The sequence below is a fragment of the Vicugna pacos genome, chromosome 6 (assembly GCF_048564905.1).
Source record: "Vicugna pacos chromosome 6, VicPac4, whole genome shotgun sequence".
In the NCBI taxonomy this organism is placed as follows: domain Eukaryota; kingdom Metazoa; phylum Chordata; class Mammalia; order Artiodactyla; family Camelidae; genus Vicugna; species Vicugna pacos.
This window is the reverse complement of record NC_132992.1, coordinates 29,162,164-29,184,834: the sequence shown is the minus strand read 5'-3', so window position 1 is coordinate 29,184,834 and position 22,671 is coordinate 29,162,164. Positions and strand designations below refer to the sequence as shown.

At 46.3% G+C, this 22,671-nt stretch overlaps 2 protein-coding genes across 2 annotated transcripts in view; both read right to left on the bottom strand.

The window, feature by feature from the left end:
* Positions 1 to 22,671, bottom strand: part of RYR3 (ryanodine receptor 3) — a 195,396-nt gene that overhangs the window by 171,803 nt on the left and 922 nt on the right. The window contains exons 2-6 of the mRNA XM_072962745.1: positions 12,749 to 12,957; positions 10,987 to 11,162; positions 10,065 to 10,101; positions 8,227 to 8,390; positions 5,295 to 5,460 (exon numbers count right to left, since the gene is read on the bottom strand). Of these exons, the coding sequence (XP_072818846.1) occupies positions 5,295 to 5,460; positions 8,227 to 8,390; positions 10,065 to 10,101; positions 10,987 to 11,162; positions 12,749 to 12,913 (708 nt within the window). The 5' untranslated portion in view covers positions 12,914 to 12,957. The remainder of the gene's footprint in view (positions 1 to 5,294; positions 5,461 to 8,226; positions 8,391 to 10,064; positions 10,102 to 10,986; positions 11,163 to 12,748; positions 12,958 to 22,671) is intronic.
* LOC140697036 (ryanodine receptor 3-like) overlaps positions 17,497 to 22,671 on the bottom strand; it is a 93,026-nt gene continuing 87,851 nt past the window's right edge. Inside the window, exon 23 of the mRNA XM_072963890.1 lies at positions 17,497 to 17,564. Coding sequence (XP_072819991.1) covers positions 17,497 to 17,564 — 68 coding nt within the window. The remainder of the gene's footprint in view (positions 17,565 to 22,671) is intronic.

The window sequence follows — 22,671 nt, the reverse complement described above, 5'->3', positions numbered from 1 at the left end:
CATGTACAATCCCCTCTCCTAGAAACGGACTTGTTTCTAGCAAACAGAATAAGGCAAAAGTGAAAGAACTGTCACTCCCTTGGTTAGGTTACATCATGTAAGACTCCTTCACAGCAGACTGGAGAGGAAGCTTCTCCAGCTGACCCCGGAGACAGAAACTGCTGTGTTGGGCGAGAGCCACGTGACCAGGGGTCCAGGGTCTCACGGGGCTGAGAGTGGTCGGCCCCCGGCTGCAGCCAACAAGAAACGGAGCCCCAGTTCTACAACTGCAAGAAACTGGATTCTGCTGATAACCACAGGAGCTCCACGTGGGAAGGGACCCTGCGCTTCAGAACAGAATGCAGCCTGGCCGACACCTTGACTATAGCCTTATGAACTCCCGAGCAGGGGACCGAGCTAAGATGGGCCCTGACCTCTGGCCCTTGGACACCGTGGGACAGCAAATGTATGACGTTTTCAGTCACTGAGTTTGTGGTGATTTGTTACGAGGCAACAGAAAAGGAATACAGTGATTTTCCTTTTGGTTAGGATATGTGTTACAGGCTGCTTTTAAACAATGAACTTCCCCAGTGCATTTAAACATAAGGTTTATAAACGCACCTTTTAATGGCTGGAAGTGCCTTAAAAGATGGTGTTGTCCAGTGCTATCATCTGCTCACTGTGAAGAGGGCAGATTGGTTAAGCCCCGGACTTGTGGTCGGCAGATGTCATTCCAGCACACTGCAGTGCGCACACGCGTCACACGTAAACATTTGCTTTATACCAGGTACGTCAGGTACCCACGGATGATATGAAAGGATGCTACCCCCTAAAACCAACATAACATGTAGGCACGGACTGCTAGAACTACCCGGCTGTGTCTGAAATAAGCTTTGCTGAGGACATTCAACAATTATTCACTGCCTGTCATGCACCTGCTTTGTGCCAGGCTCTGGGTATGCCATGGTGAGAGACACAAAGAGGAAATTCTGATTTGTGTAACTTCGGCCATAAGGCAAGAGTCGTCCCTGGGCTGGCCCTTGATTTCTCAAAGGCCCAACATGGGACATCAAGAACAATGTGTGAACCTCGTGCCATTGCAACCCGAGGCCAGCAGAGGTCTGGAGGCTGAGGAAACTTCACTTGGACCAGCAAGAAGCCCTCGAGTCTGTGCTCACAGGGAGAGAGAACTGCATTCCGCCGGAGGCTTCCTACGCTGAGCCAAATCAGCTGAAGAGGGTGGTGGGTTTTTAGATCCCTCAGGACTGGTCCCTGCAAACTTCACAAGCTACCCGGTCAAACGCCAGGGCCCTCCTCAAGCCTCCCTGCAGTGAGGAGGTCTTTGAAAGCATTTAGGATGGACACCTGCGATAGGTTTATTTCTACCATGCAGAGTACACTTCCACCATGGTAAACGATGGAAATTTCTCTTCCATCACCAAAATAACAAGAAAGCACAAGTGTGAGCTCCCGATGGGCGTACACAGGAGAGAAACGGAACGGGTGGTGTGGTAAGCGGAATCCTAGACAGTCCTCCTGACCCTGGGCTTGGTCCTGGGACCGTGTACGTCACAGGGCAAGAGGCATTCTGCAGATGTCAGGAAGGCTACTTACCAGCTGACCTTCCGACAGAACACGCTTGTGGCCTAATCCAACTGCGTGAGCCCTTAAAACGCAGGAGTTTCCTCCTGCCGGGGGCAGAAGGGCAAGTCAGAGAGAGTCAAAGCACGAGATGAACCGGACGTGCCCTTGTGGGCTTTGAGGGTGGAAGGGGCCTCGTGAGAGGGAATGTGGGCATTCCCAGGCAGCGAGAAAACGGGGCACCCAGAACTGCAGCCCACAACGCCAGCTGGGTCCTGCCAACAATGTGAATGAGCTTGGAGCGGATTCCTCCCAGAGCCTCCCAACAGAGCCAGCTCAGCCCAGTCGACACCTTGATTTTGGCCTTGTGAGAACCTGGACAGAGAACCTGGCCACATCTAGAGAAACTGTGAAGTGACACACGGATGCTGCTTTTGGCTGCTAATTTCATGGTAACTTGTTAGGCAGCAACTAAAAAATGAATACTCTGGCTTCCCAGCTGACTTGGTCAGTTTGACAACAAATACTTACGAGTACGAGGTGCTAGGTGCTGTTTCATGTGCAGGGGAGGCAGCAGTGAACAAGAGAGAGGGGAGCTGGTCTCTGCCGTCAAGGAGCTCACATTCTAGATGGGGAGTGTGCATTCTAATGGAGTAAGCAGCGAGCCCAGATTGGAGGCTGCCATGAAATGCATGGCCTTTCTTCCCTTTTGTGTTTAAGGTACCTTTTATCACTGGCTGATCTATTTTGTCTTTGCAATAATAGACATTCTCTGTCTAGTCACGTGTGAAGGTCGGGGCATAGAAACTAGCCTGAACTGAAAAGCAGCCCCTCTAGGAAATACTGAATCTTCTAGCTGGTCCTGTTCTCAGAGCCATGCGGCCGGAGGGCGGGTGGGAGGGGCGGGCACCGAGGAGTATCTCTTGAACATACATTTTCTCTCTCATTTCTCCCATGATTACATTAAGTGAGACAGAAAAAGCTTTTCCAATTGCGTAGCAGTGTTTAATGGGGAGGCCTGGAAACATTGTCTGAGAGAATCCTTCTCTCATTATTTTGGTTACTGGTCCTTTCTGAATACAAAGCCAGTGTATAAATAATGCTTCCCTGCTCCTCCCGAGATAATTGAAAAGTGAAAATGGCTACAGCTGCAGAATGACAATCATCCCACTGCCAGGAGACCAGACGCACAGCTGGACACGTTACTGTCTCGCGGGGAATGGGCAGTGGGTGGCTGTGAGGGAGCCTCCCCAGGGTCCCTGCACAGAGTCCGGACATCCGTTCCCACCTCGGGGTGGGAAAGGAGTGGAACCACTGAGCAGAGCCATCAGGATTTACATGCATGGAGGCACGGCAGGCATCCTGGTGGGGAGCGAGGCCAGGGCTAACGTGCAGCTCAGAGAAGACAAATGACCAGCCCGGCACCATCCAGGAACCGCTGTGAAAGACGGGGTACAAGTGGCACGGTACCCTGGTCTTTGTTGTACCATCTCGCTCTCACCATCATGGGCTCTTTCCTGAAGCAGGCGAATCACTGCTGCTGCAAACACCATAGGTTGTTTATTTACTTACTTATTTAGGTACCTTAAAAGTGGTTTTTTCTTGGAGCTCTCTGCAGCTCGGGGAGGACCCCTTAGTCAAACTCATTTCAAAAGTTAATGGGAAAAAGCTAATGGATTCTGAAGGATAGCAGTGATATCTATAAGCACCCCCTCAGGGGACTGGGGTGGGGGAGGGGAGGTGGACTCCTGGGAAAGTACTGGAAAAATTACTGCCTTACTTCCTGCTTCAAAGCGGGTTTTTGCAAAGGCTCCTTTCTGGGAGTGGCTGGTTGGGTCCCAGCTGATGACGCCACTTCTTCCAAGGAGGAGGAGGGGAAGGTGCAGAGGGCTACCCACTGCAGGAGGGGCTGGACAGGGCTTGGGGGGCGGCTCTTTGCAGGAAACTGCCCTCCCCAGGAAACCCCGTTTGCCTTGTCCCTTTAGCAACATTGTAACTAACTTTTAAACCAGGCACTGCCCCCTCCCCCTACTTTTCAAATCTTCTGATCACACAACGGGGTGCCTAATCTATTGGTTTTCTCCATAGATCACAGAAGTGGGAATGGAGAATAAGTAATGAACAGATGACCAGATCTCTTCCCTAGCTCCCCTTCGGTACTCTCACGGACAAACTGTGAACAATACAGCATCTGGAGAGATCACGAGAAGCCCACAAACCTGCACACACTGGGGGATGGTAATGACTGACTCCTCATCTCAATGATCCACTGTGATTACTTCCCCTTCTCCCTTTAAAACTGTCTCGGCTGAGAGAACCTTCGGAGACGCTCTCTGGGAGACACTGAGGCCATCATCTCCCCAGACTGCTGGCATTCTGATTAAAAGCAACTTTCCTTTCTATCTGCATTTATCTCTCTCACATGTTGATTTTTGAGTGGCCAGCAGCCGAACCTGAGTTCAGGAAAAGGCTTCCACGTCAGCAGGCTGTCCTTGGCCCCCAGGAAGGGTTCTGTCCATCTGTTTTCGGTCACCAACTATTTCAGGTTTGGGGCAGCTACCTTCTCTCCTCTGCATACCCCCAGCTCTCCAATCACAGGCCACACGACTGTCAAGGGGCTTTTCTGGGCTTCACCCATTTACCAAGTAGCAGAATGCTCTGTATCTGCTGTAGTTAGCTAAGCCTGCCACTGTCCTGGTCAGGACCCTTCAGGAGCAACTCATTTCTTACCAATACCCCCTTTCTAAATCTGTGACCATGCACCATCACCCATTCTATTCTGAGCATCGTCCTCAAACACACCTTATGCCCCACCACCCCCGCCCCAATACACTTCTTGTGCCATTCTTTCTACCTACACACTCTGCTCTCTCCACCCAGAAGAATTCTTTTTTTGTTTCAAAATTAAGATTTCTCTGTAATAAACATTTCTTTGATCACTCTCAATGGACGCAGGACCTTATTCTCTGAACCCAGATAACATTCTAGCCACATGTTTAAGAGACTCTCCATTCTCTATGTCAAGAAGGTTTAATACAGAAATTTACTCCCTAACTTAGTCTTTTCCGTGGTATACCCTGTAGAACTCCAGGCTTATAGAATACTACTAGTTGTTGAGGTTAAAAAAAACCAAAACAAACTTTTCCTGGTTAAATGAGAAATGCTTGGCTTGGTTTCTTTCTGAAAGGTTTCCTGTACTAATGCTCCTGCAAACCTTGCAAAGGAGGTTACAGTATGTAGTACTTCCCACGCTTACTTGGCCCTCAAAGACGAAAATCCGGCTGAAAGGAGATCAGGCTTCTTGTGGTTAATGACAGGTAAACCTACTTGTGTGTAACTGATGGCTTCCCCAGGTAGTTCTATCGAAGTTCACAGTCAATGAAAGACAGAAATACATTATTTATGTAAATACATTTTTAAAGGACCCTGTAAAAACTCCATACTGAAGGAGAATAACCTCTTCGCAAAGGGAACACTAGCTGGCAAGTTAATCAGTTTTTATAGGTGGATGTTTTGAACACAGGAGTTTCGTCAAGTGAGGAGATTTTTTCCCCCTCTGAATCAAATGAAGTCACTTTGCTCTTGCTTGTAGTCCTAGATGGCTCTGGACCACGCGGGAGCATTAACTCTACACACAGAGGTGGGGATGCCAGTTATGGAGAAGACTGAGGAGCAGAGCCCTGAGCACCCAGGCTGGGAATGCCGCTGCTGTGGCTCCAGAAGCCACCTCCTACCTGGTAGCAGGTGCCGAGTTCTCTCCCGTTGGCCGAGAAGGACAACATGCCCATGGCCAGGTCCACGAGGCAGCCGATCTCCAGGTCCACGTTGCTGCGACTCGCCCTTTGGGACGTGGCCACAATGTCCCCGCCCCAGACCATGTAGCAGTTGCTGCGCTTCACACTGCAAGCCAGAGGGAGGGAAGGGCACAGAACCAGACAGCAGCAGTTTGCATTTGGGGCTCAGGAACGAAAGGCCCCCAGAGCTTCCAAGGAAGCTTTCCAATCAGCCCCCAGGAATTCTTTTCCTAAAATAAATTCATTCAGCTTCAACCCAGTTCCCTTGGGCATGAAACACTCTGTTTAGGAATGCGGTGGTCAATCTGCTTCAAAGAGCAGTGTCAGGTGATTTGTTTCCCGCCTCGCTGTCAATTTGCCTTTCTGAAGCAGATAATGGGGAGGTAGTATTCCCACCGTAGAGATGGGAAGTAAAGGCACAGAGAGGATGACCGCCCCAGGTGGGCTACAGAGGGATCTGGCCTAAGAGGAGGAACCAAAATCTGTGTCGAGTCCCAGGCCAGTGTCAGGGCAAAAGGCTCTGAGACAGTTGAGAACTCAGGCCTGCGTTCCCTAGGATGGCAGGCCTAGGCCGGGAGGATGTGCCAGGTAGACAGTTTATCTCTGATGTCCTCCCACCTCCTCACGTGTACCACCCCGCCCTCTCAGCTCCGGGATCCTGCCCCTGCACTCTTCACCATCTACCGACCCCCAGAATGGAAACTCCATCTTAGGCATTTGAGATTTAAAAGCTAACTACAATAAGCAAAATGCCTCTAAAGCAACAAAGCCTGATCGATTTCCTCATGGTAAGTTTTCAAACCCTGGGTGGCTTTGGAGAAGCGTCACAGGGGTTCCCAGAGCCCCTCATGATGGCTGCAGGCAAGAGGCAGCCAGTCGGTCTCCTCATGAGCCCAGTCCTGGTGCTGTTCCTCTGAGGAACCCGATTGGTTGAAGTAGCATCAGGTGAACTGTCTCAGGCAAAAAGAGAGAGCTGCTCTGCACCTCATGCTAGAGCAGCCCTTTAATCTTAAGGTCAATCTGATCTGGCCTTAGAAAGCCAAGAGTTTCGCTAGAACTCTCCCAGGTTCTTTCCAGTTTGAAAAGTTTTGTCACTTTTCTAGACAACTGCAAGTCTCCTTTGGAAGTACTGCTTCACCTCCTACCCCCTCCCTCCTCCTCTTCTGAGGCACCAGTCGGGCTGGTTTCTCAGTGTGATGCCCTCAGGCAGGGCCAGTGCAAATTGTTTCTTCCAAAGAGTCAGAGCCACTGTTAGGTTTCCAGTAAGGTTAAACAGCAGCCATCCTATTACTGCTTTTCAGTGGTCAGCGCGCCAAGTACATTGATGACTGCAGAATTCAATTAATAATGAACTGAAGCTGAGGGAGTATGAAATGCCACACTTCAGTCATATTTTAAAGGGCCCAGATCTGTAATGCCTGAACACATCTGAAAATTCATCCTGTATTTATATTTCTTATTACACAAGGCAAAGAACCAAGAACTATCGAGCACCTACTGGGTCTTATTCTAGGTGCCAATGTGTCAGTGAATTTCTGCGATGAATGTGGTCACCAAGGATCAGATAAATCAAATGATCTTGTCTGGCATGGCAGAGCCAGCAAAATGGAACAGACCCAACCGGGATGGGAACGTCTCCTTTGTGTTCTTTTGGCTGAAGAGCAGTCCGGGTTGGTCAGCTGCTGTCACGTACTCTCCTTTCTAACTAAGCCAGATGTTGCCTCTGGTTACAGCGTCTACTCCGGGTCTCATAACATAATGGACATTCAGGAATGGTGATAACAGTGATGTTTATTGGGTGCTTGGGTCGAAGCACCGTTCTACACATTTGTCTATGTGTCATCTCATTTCATCCGCACAATACTATGTGAGATTGGAACCATTATTCTCATTTTGCATTTGAGGAAATTTAGACCCAGGGAGGTTAAGTGGCTGCTCCAAAGTCACGCCTCTAGTAAATACTGGAACCCAGTTTAAAGCCCAGGAGGTTTGCTTCCAAAGTCTGTGCTCTTAACCACCTGCCCACAGTGGTCCTTAGGGACATAGCAGTTGTGCCTGACCTCTGAACACTAGTCTATGATGAGCCAGGAGCATCTAATAAGCACTGATTGCAAAACATTCCTGACTTTGTACGGATGGAGGTCAGCACAAGAACCAATTTATTACATTTCTATACAAGCCTGTATGGGAAAAGACTCCATGAAATCTCACTCAGGTGGAAGTAAGGCATGGTCTGCTGGGTCACCTCTGGGGCATCGCTGCCCAAGGGTCCTTTCTCTGGTGGTACCCGTGGACTGGTGGGAGGGTATGGGTGTGCCTAAAACATATTTTCCCTTAGGATCCCTAATTTTTAGTCAGTGGTTATTATTCATGAATTTGCCACGTCTCTTTTATGTTCTTTATGCTTTCACCATTACAAACTCTTGGGAGGACGAGTTCTGGGTTGATCAGTTGCTGTGTGGTGTGTACATCTTTTTATTTCTTTGGAATTGACTTCTCTCAAGTACCTGTGGATTTCTCTCTGTCTTGCTCCGACACTGTAGAAATTGGGGCTTGCCCAGAAATCACAGAGAAGAGTCTGAGAGGCAGCCCAGACTTCCCAGTTGTCCCTCTGTAGCTCCCATCCCTGGGTCATGTTTTATATACACGATGAAGTTGTCCTTTACTTTGGTTAGTAACACTCCTCCCATCATATACCCTCTCCGCCCACCCCCCCACCCCCAATTTACTTAAGGGTTTTAAGCCATTTTCTCATTATAATAGAGGCTGGACTATTTCCTCGCTTGAAGTGTGAGGGGGAAGGGAAAAAGACTGCTGGGGAAGGGAGCGAGAAACCTGATGGCCAACCCTGCCCCCTTGAGAGCCCCCTTACCTTTCATGGACTCGGCCTCTTTCATCCCCCAGAGTAACAGTCACGGTACAGTTTTTACTCAGGTCGAACTTCTCACTGTACAAGTGATAGTCCGGAGTCACCCATCCGACCCAGACGCAGGAAGGGTCCTGCCCAGCAAAGATGCGGATTGCATAGTAGCACTGCTGCAGAGAGACCACAGCGGGAGTGAGTGACACCCCCCCCCCCAGCTGGGGGGAGTGGGCTCAAGAGGAGGAAATAGTGCAGGAGCTCACCTGGCCTCCTTTTCTTAAAAAGCACACACTGCTCTGGAGGTGTCCTGCACTGAATGCTAGACCGGGGGAAGGGCTGACGAGAGAAGCTGGCTTCCTTATTTCTCCCTTTTCTGTGTGCTTCAGCACCTAAACAATCAGGCGTCTCATCTGCCACCCTCTGCCCAGAAGATGCTGCTGCTGGGATCAGGGGCAGCCACTCAGAACGGTCAGCACAGGACCCTAATGCTCTTCTGGGTACCAGGGCTGCTGGGCACCTGTTTGCCCTCAGAGAGAGAACAACTGGGGGTCACCAAACTCAGGCTATGCTTTCCACTTCTGCCGGGAAGTGAAGGTTGTTGTTTATTATTATTATTATTATTATTATTATTATTATTATTATTATTACTACTACTACTACTACTATTATTATTATTATTATCTCTAATAAAGTCTCAAAAAAGATGCTACAAAAGAAAAAGCCCACATTGTGGCCAAATGTGCTTTGTGTGGTCATCAGGCTGAATGACAGGCAGGGCTGAAAACTACCAGAGTTCTTGGCAGGCACTGTAACAATTTGTGAAGTGTATCGCTGTGTTATTATCACAACTAAAGCACTGAGGTGAATGACTGCTTCATCATTTCCTTTATGAAACTGTGCACATTTATTCTAAACGAAGCCCCATAATTTCTAGTCGGTCCTATTTTTTTGCTTGGAAGATAAAAGGGTCAGCCAGACAAGCCTGTACTCGAATGCTGGCACTGGCAGCTCTTAGGTGTGACCTTGGACAAGTCACCTGTCCTTTCTGTGCTTCCCAGTGCCTGGTATTGTCCATCTCCTGGGATTGTGGTGCAAAATAAGAGGCAAGGTGATACAATGTGCCCAGTGCCATGCCCTACACACAGTGAGTGTGGGATGTTCCCTGGCAAGAATCTCACTCCTGACAGGTAACCTGTGAACATGGGATTGCAGGATAACTTTATAGAAGGGGCAACACGCAATTCTCCCAAAGGATGTTTGTTTGTTTTTTGTCTTTTGTTTTTTTTCTGTCAGGTGTTAAAGAAGGATGAGAGAGAAAGTAAGAAAGAAATTAGGAAGTGTTGCTTTTAACTACTGCCTGGCTTACAGAGAAAGGGCCAAAAGCAGCCCCCACCTTCTGGGCGTGCTCCCTGCTCCTTTTTCTCATTTGATTGCTTTCTGCATTATTCCAGCACTGCTCAGAGAGATGGGAGAGTTGATTCATAGAAGTTTACACAAAAGAGCAAACAAAAAGATTAAATTAAGAGGAACCCCTTCCTCCCCCATCTGATGTTCATTTCAATCAGAAAGGCAGTGCTGGGTCCCTGGCGGCAAGCAGGCAACAAGTACACAATGCTGCCAAACTAGCTGCTCCAGGTAGAGCTCGGGTTTGCACTCAATAACTGTCTTTCTTTCACCCACTTGAGAAATGCCACAGATGCGTTCTGGAAGCATCAAGATGGATATAAAAAGACACAGTAATTGGCAATTAAAGAGGATCTCTCGACAGATCTTTGCTGTAAAGGGCATATTACCAGGCACAGCAAAGAATCAAATCATGAAAACTGTAACTGAGCACATTTACTTACTGTGGTTGCGTGAGAGAGTATTTCTTGCATCTGTTTCCTGGGGGGAAGATAATCCACATTTTAGTTCCTCAGCTGTACAGAGAATCCCACAATCTGACATGCAACTGATCTCCACTGAATGATGAAGGCGAGTTTAGGAAGCCGGCTACTTCCTATACATGAGTGACCCCAACTGGACTTGTTCATTAGCAACCTGCTACCGCCAGGCAGGGCTGCGACTTCCAACTTTTGCCCTTTAGCCCAGATGGAAGTCAGAGCAAGGCAGAGGTCGGGGAGATTGTAATAATGTAGCCAGGGATTCCTCGGAATACACTATCCTGTTCTCAAGCAGGGTTGCTTGCTTGTTTAAAGCTTGGTAGATGACAAAACTCTACAGGAAACCCGGGCAAGACATCCATCAATGATTAAAAACAGACATTAACAGAAAGAAAGACAGCAAGGAACATATTCCTTATCAAGAAGGAAGAAGTCACATTACTCATGAGTCAAACAGCTGCTGGTTTGGACACTGGCCATAGTTACACAGAGAAGGCAGCGTTTGCCAACAGAAGCTTCAAACTGCACAGAAAGGCAACAAATGCCCCGCTCTTGTGCACTTACATTCTTTTTCCTGCAAAAACATGAATTATAGGTTGCAAGGAGGCTAGGGACTCACAGAGCTCAGAAAGAGCAGAAACTTGTCCACCAGATGTGACCCAGTTAAGCCTGATGGGTCCCCTAATTATATACCGTGCATGCACACCCACACATGCACGGGTGTGTGCTCATGTGTACACACGTCCTCGTGTCTTTACCTGGCAGAAAGCAGAGGGGCCCCTACCCACAAAGCTCTAGTGGTGCTGCCGCAGAGGAGGAAGCAGACAGACAGAAAGCCGGCAGCAGACACAGTGAGGCTCTCCGAGAGCTGGAGGCCTGCCCTCACCTTTTCTGGAAAGCCTCACTGTCCAGACAGGGGCTGTGACTGAAGGAAGAGTGACACTCGACAGGCATGCTCAGGCGGCAGTAGATCATGGTGGCACTGCTGTTTTGGGTGCCGAACGTCTTGTGGGTCACCTTGAGGCACGGAGGGCTGTCCATGGTGCCGTCGATCCTCACGACCTGGAAACACCACGATCCTCACCTGACATAGCTGAGCATCCGATCCGGATCCTGTCCCTCCTTCTCTCATGGACATTACCTATGTCAAGGCTATCTGTGCACTACAGAAGTTGTCATGAGTGATAACCAAACTGTTACACCCATCCTTCCGTGGACCCTGCCCTTTAAAGAGGAACACATCTGTCTCTGGCTGGGGAACCCAGGGATTTTAAAACATGCCCACTGGGTTTTCTGCAAGGTCAAGGGTGCCAGGCAGTGGGGTGATGCAGCGCGGTGTTCGCTGAGACTGGCCTTTTGGGTAGAGGGCAAGTGGCTGAAGAAGAAAATCTTTCCAAAGGTTTCTCTTGTTGGCGGGCATGAGAATATCTTACAGGAGAGGGTACCAGGAAGCCCAAAGCGCAAGAAGAGACATCAGAGTTTCCTTTGGCACTGACTCTCCTCCCAGTGCATTTCCCACCTCTACCACAGTCGCAGCCTGAGCACAGAGGCTTCTGGAAATACTGGAGAAATTCTCAGCTCCAGGGCACAAGCAATGCAGTGGGCAGGGTTAGAAGAGGAAAGATTGACACTGGATTTTTGCAGCATATGTTGGGGGGCATTTAAGGGGAGCAGAGGAAGTAAACACTCACAATAATAGTTTTGTTATGATCTGAGCATTTCTCCCTGCAATTCAGAAAACAGTTCCTATCCTGAGGTCCATGAGCGTGCTTGTGTACTTTTGTGCAGTTTGCAGATTTCCCTAAGTGGAGGGTCTCTAGACTCTATCGGTTTGTCACAGGGGTTCATGACTTTCCAAAGGTTTATGAGCCAGCTATCTAAAGTAAAGGTCAGGTAGGAACCAGAGAAATTGAAGTCTCTACTACTTAAGGGTGTGGGGGAAAGGGAAGGAGTGAGTCGATGCTGGTTGAATCCAGACTGGGAGGTGAGTGAGGGAGATTTACAGTCTAGTAGAAGCGAGCCATTGATCTAAGGCTTCAATGATTTGGAGCTGATCTGTCTGACCTCCTGCCAGCCCCATCCAACCCCTACGCCATGAGAGAATAAAGGTGACTAGATGTAGAGCCAGAACCCGAACCAGACTGCTCTCCCTCTCTGCTCCCTGCACAAGGCGGGGAGCATCACAGACAACTACCACACTTGCGCTCGAAGAGCTGGAAAGGGTTCTACAGCAATTCAACAGGCCTGAAAGACACGAGGCGCGAGCCCGGGAGGGTCGCGCCTGGGACCCGTCATCCCGAGTGCAGGGGCTGAACTGCTTTAGGAAAGCAACATTTGAGGCCCCTGGTTACTGTGTTACTCTGACAATATCCGTTTAGGAATGCCTGGAGAAAACACAGTGGCCCAAAGGTTTGGGGACTGACCTGCAAGGCGGAATCTGCAAGGTGGTTATCACTTGTAAAATGCCACTGAGCTGCCCCAACTAAGGTGCCTGCAATGACAGCGCTGAGGGCCAGCGAGGAGGCGGCCGTGGGTAGCCAGGGCGTGGACTGAGGTAAGCACCGCCTGGACACAGGACCATCAGCGTGAGCTTATTAGTGCTTTGGTTCCCCTGTCCTGCCAGGGCCACCTGCGACGTGGAACATTACCTCTATCTGTGGATGGTCCTTTGGCACATTGACAAATGTCGGGAGCCGCTTGCTGAACCACATGGCCACGTCTCGGTTCATGTTGACAGCAAAAGGTTCAAAGCCCTCTTGGAGGCCACACATGGTATAAAACTTGAAGGTGCTGGCATCTGTCCCGAGATTCATGCGCCCGATCTGAGAGAGTCCCAGGGAGCAGATGGGCACAAAGCCTGCAGGGTGGGGAGAGAACCCGGTCAGCCCAGGACCGTCCCAGGAAGCTGTGAGGAAGTGGACCCCGTGCTTCCTTAGCAGCTCTGGGATGCAGGAGGAAAGAGGACAGCATCCTGTCTCTCTTCCTGGCACATAAACTCCACAACAGGAGGCCACGTGGAGTCCAAACTGTAAACAAATTATCAGCTGGAAAAGCAAAACCGTAGGAGAAAAAGTGAAACCCTTTATCTGTGCCTTAGTTAAAATTGATATTAGATCCTGGGTAATTTTTATTTTATTTTTTTAATCTCTGGAGATACTTATTTTTTTAATTGAGGTACAGCTGAGTTATAATATTAGTTCCAGGTGTACAACATAGTGATTCAATATTTTTACAGCGCATACTCCACTGACAGTCATTACAAAATAACAGCTGTAACTCCCTGTGCTGTACAATATATCCTTGTTGCTTATCTATTTTATACATAGTAGCTCGTATCTCAATCTTGTACCCCTGTCTCATCCCCTTCCTTCTCCCTGCTGGTAACCACTAGCTTGTTGTCTAATATCTGTGAGTCTGTTTCTGTTTTGCACATACACTCATTTATTTTTTTAGATTCCACATATAAGTAATAACATAAAGTGTGTCTTCCTCTGACTCTTTCATTAAGCACACTACTAGGTCCATCCACGGTGTAGCAAATGGCAGAATTTCGTTTTTTATAGCTGAATAATATTCCATTGTATATTTATACCACATCGTCTTTATCCATTCATCTGCTGACAGGAACTTAGGTTGCTTCCAGCTCTTAGGCCCCAGGTAATTTTAAATATTGCCCCAAACTAAACAACACAAGAAGCCTAAAGAATGACTTGATGCAAATGACCTAACTTTTCTGGGTCTTAGCATCTTCCCCAGTGAAACGAGATGTCTGACGGTTCTTGTCGTTCTCAGAGCATGAGCGTAAGAAGTTTTGGATGCTGGCATGATGACTGCTTATTTACAAAATACAGTTTACAAACCCCACCCTGGTGCTATGATCCTCTCCTCGGCAGGAAGGTGAGATTTTTGAGCAGGCAGGAGCCGTAGAAAACTCTCCACTCCTACAGTTACCGTCCCTCCAAGCTCTCTTCTGCCCCCATCGTATTAAAACCTTGCAGTGCAGAACAGACCCAAAGCAGAAGTTCAAAGCGTCGGGCATTCTTGTTTGTGAGCTATATATGAATTATAATTGTAGACCAACAAATCACCCAAGCTGGGAAAGCACTGATTATTCCAGACTTGGGAAAATGTGAAAGGCAGGCAGCTGGAGGGCAGCTGAGGCTGTCAGGAGTACCCAGCAAAGGAGGAAGGGCTTGGAGGCTGGTGGCTAAAGCAGGACTCGGAGCCCCCGCAAGGAAAACTGTGCCACTCCTGGTGTTTATTCAAGGGGAAATTTAAAGGCCAATCTGGGGAGAATGTATGTTCAAAAGTAAGTCAGTCTCTCATAGAGACGAAGACCAAAATGTACTCTTCCTGGAGGGAGTATTTATATACTGTTTTCTAAGCCACAAAGTTCCCATAGAAATAAGTCACATAAGTGAAAGGTACATCCCTGGCAAGCTGAGATGGCTGCTTCCAGAAACTATGAACTCATTTAGGACACTATCTGATACCGTCTAATGCCATTTCTAAGGAAGAGGGCTACAGTGAGATCCCAGCGACGGAGGGGACATCTGTACAGAGCCCCCTATCAGAGCTGCCCACGACTGGTGGCCTCACCCCTCAGGCAGGCAGGCGGACTGGTCCATCACACAGGAACCAATTCGTTCACCATCCTGAGCACTGCTAGGCTTCTGGCATTGCGCTCCGGGCTGTGACAGGCGAAACCGTCCCCTTCCATGGACAGAGATTTTTATAAATACGGAATCTTTGGAAATCTGCCTCCAGTGTGAAGTAAGGATTGCTTGTCGGCAGAATTTCTTGGGTCCCTACTGGGACAGAGGGCTCTGCTCTGTGCTATGAGAAGATGTGAAGGAAGGAGAAGAAACTGTCCTGATCACCAGAAGCGTATAGAAATGGGAAAGGCAAATAGGATGCAGCAGAGTGAATGGCGTGCGCTAAGACAGAACTTGGGTTTCCGCTGAGGAGGGTAATCCAACCCAGAAAAGTACCACCACAGCAGTTTGATCTTGGAGCCACGATTATGAAGTGTTCCAGCCCTAATGTCAGTAGGTAGGACATCTTAAGAAAGTCTCTCTTCTTTCTTCTCGAATATCTTGAATGATGAAGTAAGTGAGCAGCAGACTCAAAACCAACAAGGACTTCTGAATAATTCAGGTCATGTAAATGACTTCCTAATGACAGGCCCCCCCCACCCCAGACAATGTAAGATACATGCAGAAAGGAAAACAGGTCATATTTGCACAGCTTTTTTTCCCAAGGAATTTGGGCAACCTCATGGCTCCTAAGCCAACAGCAGAGGGGACAGGATTTTGCTGAAGATTAAACTAAAGACTTGAGGAGCTAACAGACTTGACCAAGGTTATGAGAAGGGCAAGTGACAAAATGGGAAAAGATTCCACACCCTCTGACTCACGGACCAGCTGCCAGTCAGTGTGCAAGGGTGGGGGGAGTGAGGGCTACAGGAGAAGAATGCCCCAGATTTAAACGGTGGTTCGGTCCTGGGGCCGAGGGCTGCACTCGTTACAGAGTGCACTGCTGTGCCGTTGGGGCAGATGGGGATGGCCTGCATGACAACAGGCTCAGGAACTAAAGTCGAGGATGTCAAAGCCACGGGAGGGAGAGAGTGTCAGGGACCTCCCGGGAGCTAAGCTGGAACAGCGAAGACAGCTCTGTCCAGCAGCAGAGGAGAAGCTACACCCAAGGCTTGAGCCAGAAGAGAGAAAACTCAGAAAAGACTGGGAGCAAAGCTTAATCCTCATAACTCTCCAGCCCTGTCTTATGGGGAAGAATACTTGAAAACTGGATACCTGTAATCTGTTCCCCTCCCCGGGTGGAGAGGCTCCAGCTAAGCTCTCCACTTCTAGAACGTTTTTACTTGCGACATTACAACTTCATGTAACTTTACCGTTCTGCTTGATGGCCAGATAAGGGGGAACAATAATGATAAACCACACCAGCTAATATTTATCAAGTATTTTCTAGGTGTCAGGCCTGGGCTCAGTGCTCTATAGATTTAGCTCATTATTACACCCATTTTACAGACGAGGAAACTGAGGCCTAGCAAGTGGAATAATTTGCTTAAGGTCTGTCTTCTGGGAAGTATGCGGAGCCGGCAGGTGAACAACACTGCCAGAGGAACAGTCTAGAGCAAGCCGGGTGGGGGCAGGGGACCGAGGCCCAGAGGCCTGCTTTCTAATTCTTATCTCTGATGACTTGCATTGTGATGAACTCTTCCTTCCCTTTTCAGATGATTTTCCTAAGTGTTGGGCAGTTGACCACTCTGCCTCTAGATCAGGCAGCTGGAGATCCAGGACCACAAAGCACTCCAGGCCCCTTGGAGGAGAAGGGCTGCCTGTCACAAGCGGCCACATGGCTCCTTGGAGTTGGTCTGGATGGACAGATCCATCTGGAAAAGCTACACGGCATCACTGTGAACAATGACTCACACACAAGGATTTGCACTTAGTACACAACTCAATTAACCCCTAGCTTCAGATGAGACCAGAGAAGAAGATGGAAAAACAAAGGGCAAAAGCAATACTCCCTCCCTACATGCACCTAAGGAGAGGGAAAGGAGCGGCAAGAACACGCACACTGAAGTCCTGCAGAGAGGACCCCGGGTTCTGATAAGCCTTATGTGACAAAGCCTCACACAGTTTTGTGATTAGGAAGGGAGACAGCCAGGAGGTCACCTTTCTATAATTCAGGAGCTTGGAAAGAAACCAGTTGTAGAAAATCCAAACCATGGGTCTATTTTTCATCCAATTCGAACTGAATACAGATAGGAGAGCAAATCACCACCAGCAAAGGAAGAACTGAGATCTTGGGGGGAAGTGGTGAGATGGCTGCCCAGACCATTCCTGGGTGCGTCTCAGAGTCTCAATCCCGCAGCTCATGTTTTCCCCAATAATCTGCATTTTCTAAGCCTCATAAAGATGGAGTTCAGGGGCAGCACTGAGATGGTCACAAGCCTTGGAGGAAACACAGGAAACTAAAGGCCACGTTCCCCTGCCCCAGCCACTTTCTGAAGCATAGTACCCATCCAGAAAGAGGATGACAGGGCGACCCTCAGTAGCAGCGCGCTTGTGTGCAGATGGCAGTGACACTGCCTGCAAGTAAGCGTCATCTGCTGCCTATGGAAGAGCCGCCAGCAGAGCTAGGCTGTCTGTCGAACACTGACAAGTCAACAGCAGGACAGCCTCTCAGGCTGCCCCTGCAGACATCGAAGCTGGAGCAGGGTGGCATGTGCCCCAGGGGAGTGCCTGGCAGAGAGCAGCACAGGACACTAGCCCTAAAGCCTCTTCCAGACATCGTGCTTTGTTCGGTAGGATGTTCAGGATTTTATCTGCCTTTCCTTCAAATGGAATAAAAGAGAAGACTAATAGCAAAGGTTTCACGGTGGAAGCTTCTGAGCTTCCAGATGTCTTTTAGTGACAACACTGAGAGCTGTGATGGTCCAGGCTAGGGAACAAGGGAGGGAACAAAGATTAGGAAAATTCTAATAAGGCTGATAAGAGTATATTATCCATGATGCAGAAGAGGATGGAGATGACAACTTATCAGTAACCCAGAGGGAAAAACCAGCCACAAACTGCACTGCCTGCCCTCATCCCTTCCCCTCAAGGGCTAAAAACTTTGTACAGCACAACTCCACTGGGATAAATGGCCTGAATCAAGGCTGGTGACCAGAACACAGACATGTAGGAGATTCTGCTTCATGAGGGTCTAAAATGCTCAAAATGTTTTATTTTCAACAGATGCTTTTCTTAACAGCTCAAGGCAAGACTTGTGCCTCTTTCCACTTTAAGCAGAGAACAGAGATTCTATATGGTTTCTGCAGGCCTCTGGGCTATTGTCATCAAAGAATGGCACACTGACTCCCTTTCAACTGCCCTTCCCCCGACTCCTGAGCCACCACAGAACTGAAAGAGCTTCCCAATTATCTTGTCTCTGTGCTATTGAAGTGTGCTATAATACTGCAGTACAATGTATTAACGTAATACAGTACAATTCTATTATAAAACAGATTCCTAATAATAGACTTTGTCATTCTGAAGGTCAAATCATGTTTCTGTACACAAAAGGTCTATGAGGCATCTCTTTCATTATGACACAGATGATCTCTAAAAGCAGAGTTCTCCCAAAACATCTCTCTTCTTCATAGTATCTTCTGCTTGAAACTTACCATAGCCCCCTATGTCACAGGGAGTGAAGTCCAAGGGTGCCGGGCCCAGATTAGACAGTAAAGTTTCTTGAATAAAAAGATCAAGTCTTGGTATACAAGGCTATACCCTACACTTTCTCTTTCCAGCTTCATCTTCTATAAATTTCATACACAACTCTTCCCAAATATATCATCACTCTTTCCTGTAGTTTCCTGATTCCACCCTATTACTCTACCTACGTCTGCTGAGAAACACCCTTCTCCTTAGAGGTAGAAAGCTCATGTTCTTTATTTAAGCCTTCATTTCAATCCCATTCTTAGAGATTTTTCAACCTGTACTGGTCATTTGCCATTTCTAACCTACTGCTCTGCACTGTCAGTTACCTTTCTGTATTTTCCACTTCCTTATTTTTACAACTAGAAAATGAGCTTCTCAAAACTGCTACTACTTACATTTGTGTATACTTTAGATCACTGCTTTCAAGTGCATGTGAACCACTGGACTATCTTGTCGGAATGCAGCTTGCAATTCCGTAGGACTGGAGTGGGGTGTGAGACTCTGCATTTATAACAAGCAGACCACACTTTGAGTAGCAAGGCTTTGGACTTTACAAAGTTCTTAGAACTCTGCACACAGACAAGATTCTTACCTCCTCCTTATGTGGAGCCAAAGTCTCATGGATATGTAACCTCCCCCAGTCCACACAGAGGAAAGCCATGACAAGGTCGCTGGTCTTTGAACTCTTTCTACTCCAGGGAGCTACTTTCCTTGGGGTGAGCCTGAATCCACTAGTCCTTTGTTTTCCTCTAGCCTCACGAAGAGAGCACTGCCTGTGGTGGGTACTTGGTAAATACTTATTTCCAAAGAGAAGTGCTAGAAAATGGCTCTTCTGTACTGCCCTAAGGTCCACCTGCATGGTTTACTCCCCTCTGCCTCTGAACCAGCACATAAGCCAGTCTTTCTGCTGCCTTAAAAGACACATTAGACGAGATGGACTTCAGTGATATTTACAGAGCAGTCCATCTGAAAGCAGCAGAATACACATTCTTTTCAAGTGCGCATGGAACATTCTCCAGGACAGATCACATTCTGGGCCACAAAGCAAGTTTTGGTAAATTTAAGAAAACTGAAATCATATCAAGAATCTTTTCTGACCACCATACTATGAGATTAGAAATCAACTACAAGAAAAAAACTGTAAAAAACACAAGCATGTGGAGGCTAAACAATATGCTACTAAACAACAAATGGATCACTGAAGAAATTAAGGAGGAAACAAAAAAATATCTAGAGACAAATGAAAATGAAAACATGGTGATCCAAAACCTATGGGATGCAGCAAAAGCAGTTCTAAGAGGGAAGTTTATAGCGATACAAGCTTACCTCAGGATATAAACAGAAAACCTCAAATAAACAATCTACCCTTATACCTAAAGCAACTAGAGAAAGAACAAACCCAGTTAGTAGAAGGAAAGAAATCAAAGATCAGAGCAGAAATAAATCAAATAGAGATTAAAAAAAAACATAGAAAAGATCAATGAAACTAAAAGCTGGTTCTTTGAAACAATAAACAAAATTGATAAATGTTTAGCTGGACTCTTGAAGAAAAAAAGGGAGAGGGCTCAAAACAATAAAATCAGAAAGAAAAAGGAGAAGTTACCACTAACACCACAGAAATACGAAGGATCATAAGAGACTCCTACAAGCAACCATACACTAATAAAAATGGACAACCTAGAAGAAATGGACACGTTCTTAGAAAGGTACAATCTCCCAAAACTGAACCAGGAAGAAATAGAAAATTTGAATAGACCAATTGCCAGTACTTAAATTGAATCAGTAATTTAAAAACTCCCAACAAACAAAAGTCCAGACCAGACAGTTTCACCAGGCGAATTCTACCAAACACTTGGAGAAGAGTTAACACCTATCCTTCTAAAACTGTTGCCCCAAATTGCAGAGGAACGAATACTTCCGAACTCATTCTATGAGGCCACCATCACCAGACAAAGATATCACAAAAAAGGGAAATTACAAGCCAATATCACTGATGACCATAGATGCAAAAGTACTCAATAAAATACTAGCAAACTGAATCCAACAATACATTAAAAGGATCATACAACATGATAAGTGGGATTTATCCTAGAAAAGGCAAGGATTTTTCACTATCTGCAAATCAGTGCGATACAATACACTAATAAACTGAAGAATAAAAACTATATGATCATTTCAATAGATACAGAAAAAGCTTTTGATAAAATTCATTCATTTATGATAAAAACTCTCTAGAATATGGGCATAGAGAAATCATACCTCAACAAAATACAGGCCATATATGACAAACACACAGCCTCTATCATAGTCAATGGGGAAAAGTTGAAAGGTTTTCAGGAACAAGACAAGGATGTTCACTCTCACCACTTTTATTCAACATAGTTTTGGAAGTCCTAGCCATAGTAATCAGAGAAGAAAAAGAAATAAAAGCAATCCAAATTGGAAAAGAAGTAAAACTGTCACTGTTTGCAGATAACATGATACTATATGTAGAAAATCCTTAAGATGCTACCAGAAAACTACTAGCCTCATCAATGAATTTGGTAAAGCTGCAAGATACAAAATTTATGTACAGAAATCTGATGGATTTCTATACACTAACAATGAAATATCAGAACGTGAAATGAAGGAAATAATCCCATTTACCATTGCATCAAAAAGAATAAAATACCTAGGAACAAACCTACCTAGGGAGGTAAAAGACCTGTATGTACTTCAAAAATTGTAAGACACTGATGAAAGAAGTTGAAGATGACATAAACATATGGAAAGTTCTTGGATTCTAAATAAATGGGACCTAGTTTAATTAAAAATCTTTTGCACAGCAAAGGAAACCATAAAAAAATGAAAAGACAACCTATGAACTGGGAGAAAATATTTGCAAATGATGTGACTGACACGAGATTAATTTCCAAACAGCTCATACAGCTCAATATAAAAACAAACAACTCATTCAAAAAATGAACTGATGATCTAAAGAGACACTTCTCCAAAGAAGACATACAGTTGGCCAATAGGCACGTGAAAAGATGCTCAATAGTACTAATTATTAAAGAAATGCAAATCAAAATTACAATAAGGTATCACATCACACTGGTCAGAATGGCCATCATCAAAAAGACTACAAATAATAAATGCTGGAGAGGGTGTGGAGAAAAGGTAACCCTTCTACACTGTTGGTGGGAATGTAAACTGGTACAGCCCAATGGAGAACATGGAGTTCCTTCAAAAAACTAAAAATAGAGTCATCACATGATCCAGCAATCCCACTCCTGGGCATATATCCAGAGAAAACACTAATTTGAAAAGATACATGCACCCCACGTTCATAGCAGCACTATTTACAATAGTGAAGACATGGAAGCAACCTAAATGTCCATCAAAAGATGAATGGATAAAGATGTGGTATGTACACATGCGTGCGCACACACACACACACACACACACACACACACACACACAATGGAATATTACTCAGTCATAATAAAGAATGAAATAATAACATTTACAGCAACAATAGATGGACCTAAAAATTATTGTACTAAGTGAAGTAAGTTAGACAGAGGAAAACAAATATCATACGATATCACTTATATGTGGAATCTAAACTAATGATACAAATGAACTTATTTACAACACAAAAATAGACTCACAGACATAGAAAACAAATTTATGGTTACCAAAAGGGAAAGGAGGGGAAGTACAAATTAGGAGTTTGGTAATAACATATACACACTACTATATACAAAATATATAACCAACAGGGACCTACTGTATAGCACAGGGAACTATACTTGGTATCTTGCAATAACCTATAACGGAAAAGAATTTGAAAAATAATATATACATGTATATGTATAACTGAATCACCATGCTGTACACCTGAAACTAACACAACATTGCAAATCAACTGTACTTCCATTTAAGAAAAGGCACAGTTGGGTATGCATGCTGCAGATAATAGGTGTCTGTGGAAAGTGTGAATGTGATTTACAAAGCTAAAACACTTTGTAAGTAAAGAATATTTTACATGGATTAATAATATATACTTTCGTATTTCTTCTGCTCCTGCTTATGCAGTTTTATCCTTTTTAACTTCTTAGGGTGGGGACTGTTTCTTTTTGTGAAGTCTCAGAAACGTAGAGCTACCAGGCACCCTCAGGCATTTACAGAGGAGGAAATGAGGTACAAAGAGGTATAAAGTCAACCCAAGATGTCACAGGTGGGGATGGGCAGAAGCAGGACAGGAACCCAGGTCACCTGCCCCCGAGCAGCCTCTTTTCCTCTCAAGCGCTCTGCCTCCTCCTCATCTGTACTGAAGCAGTAAAGAGTGGCCAGGCACCAAG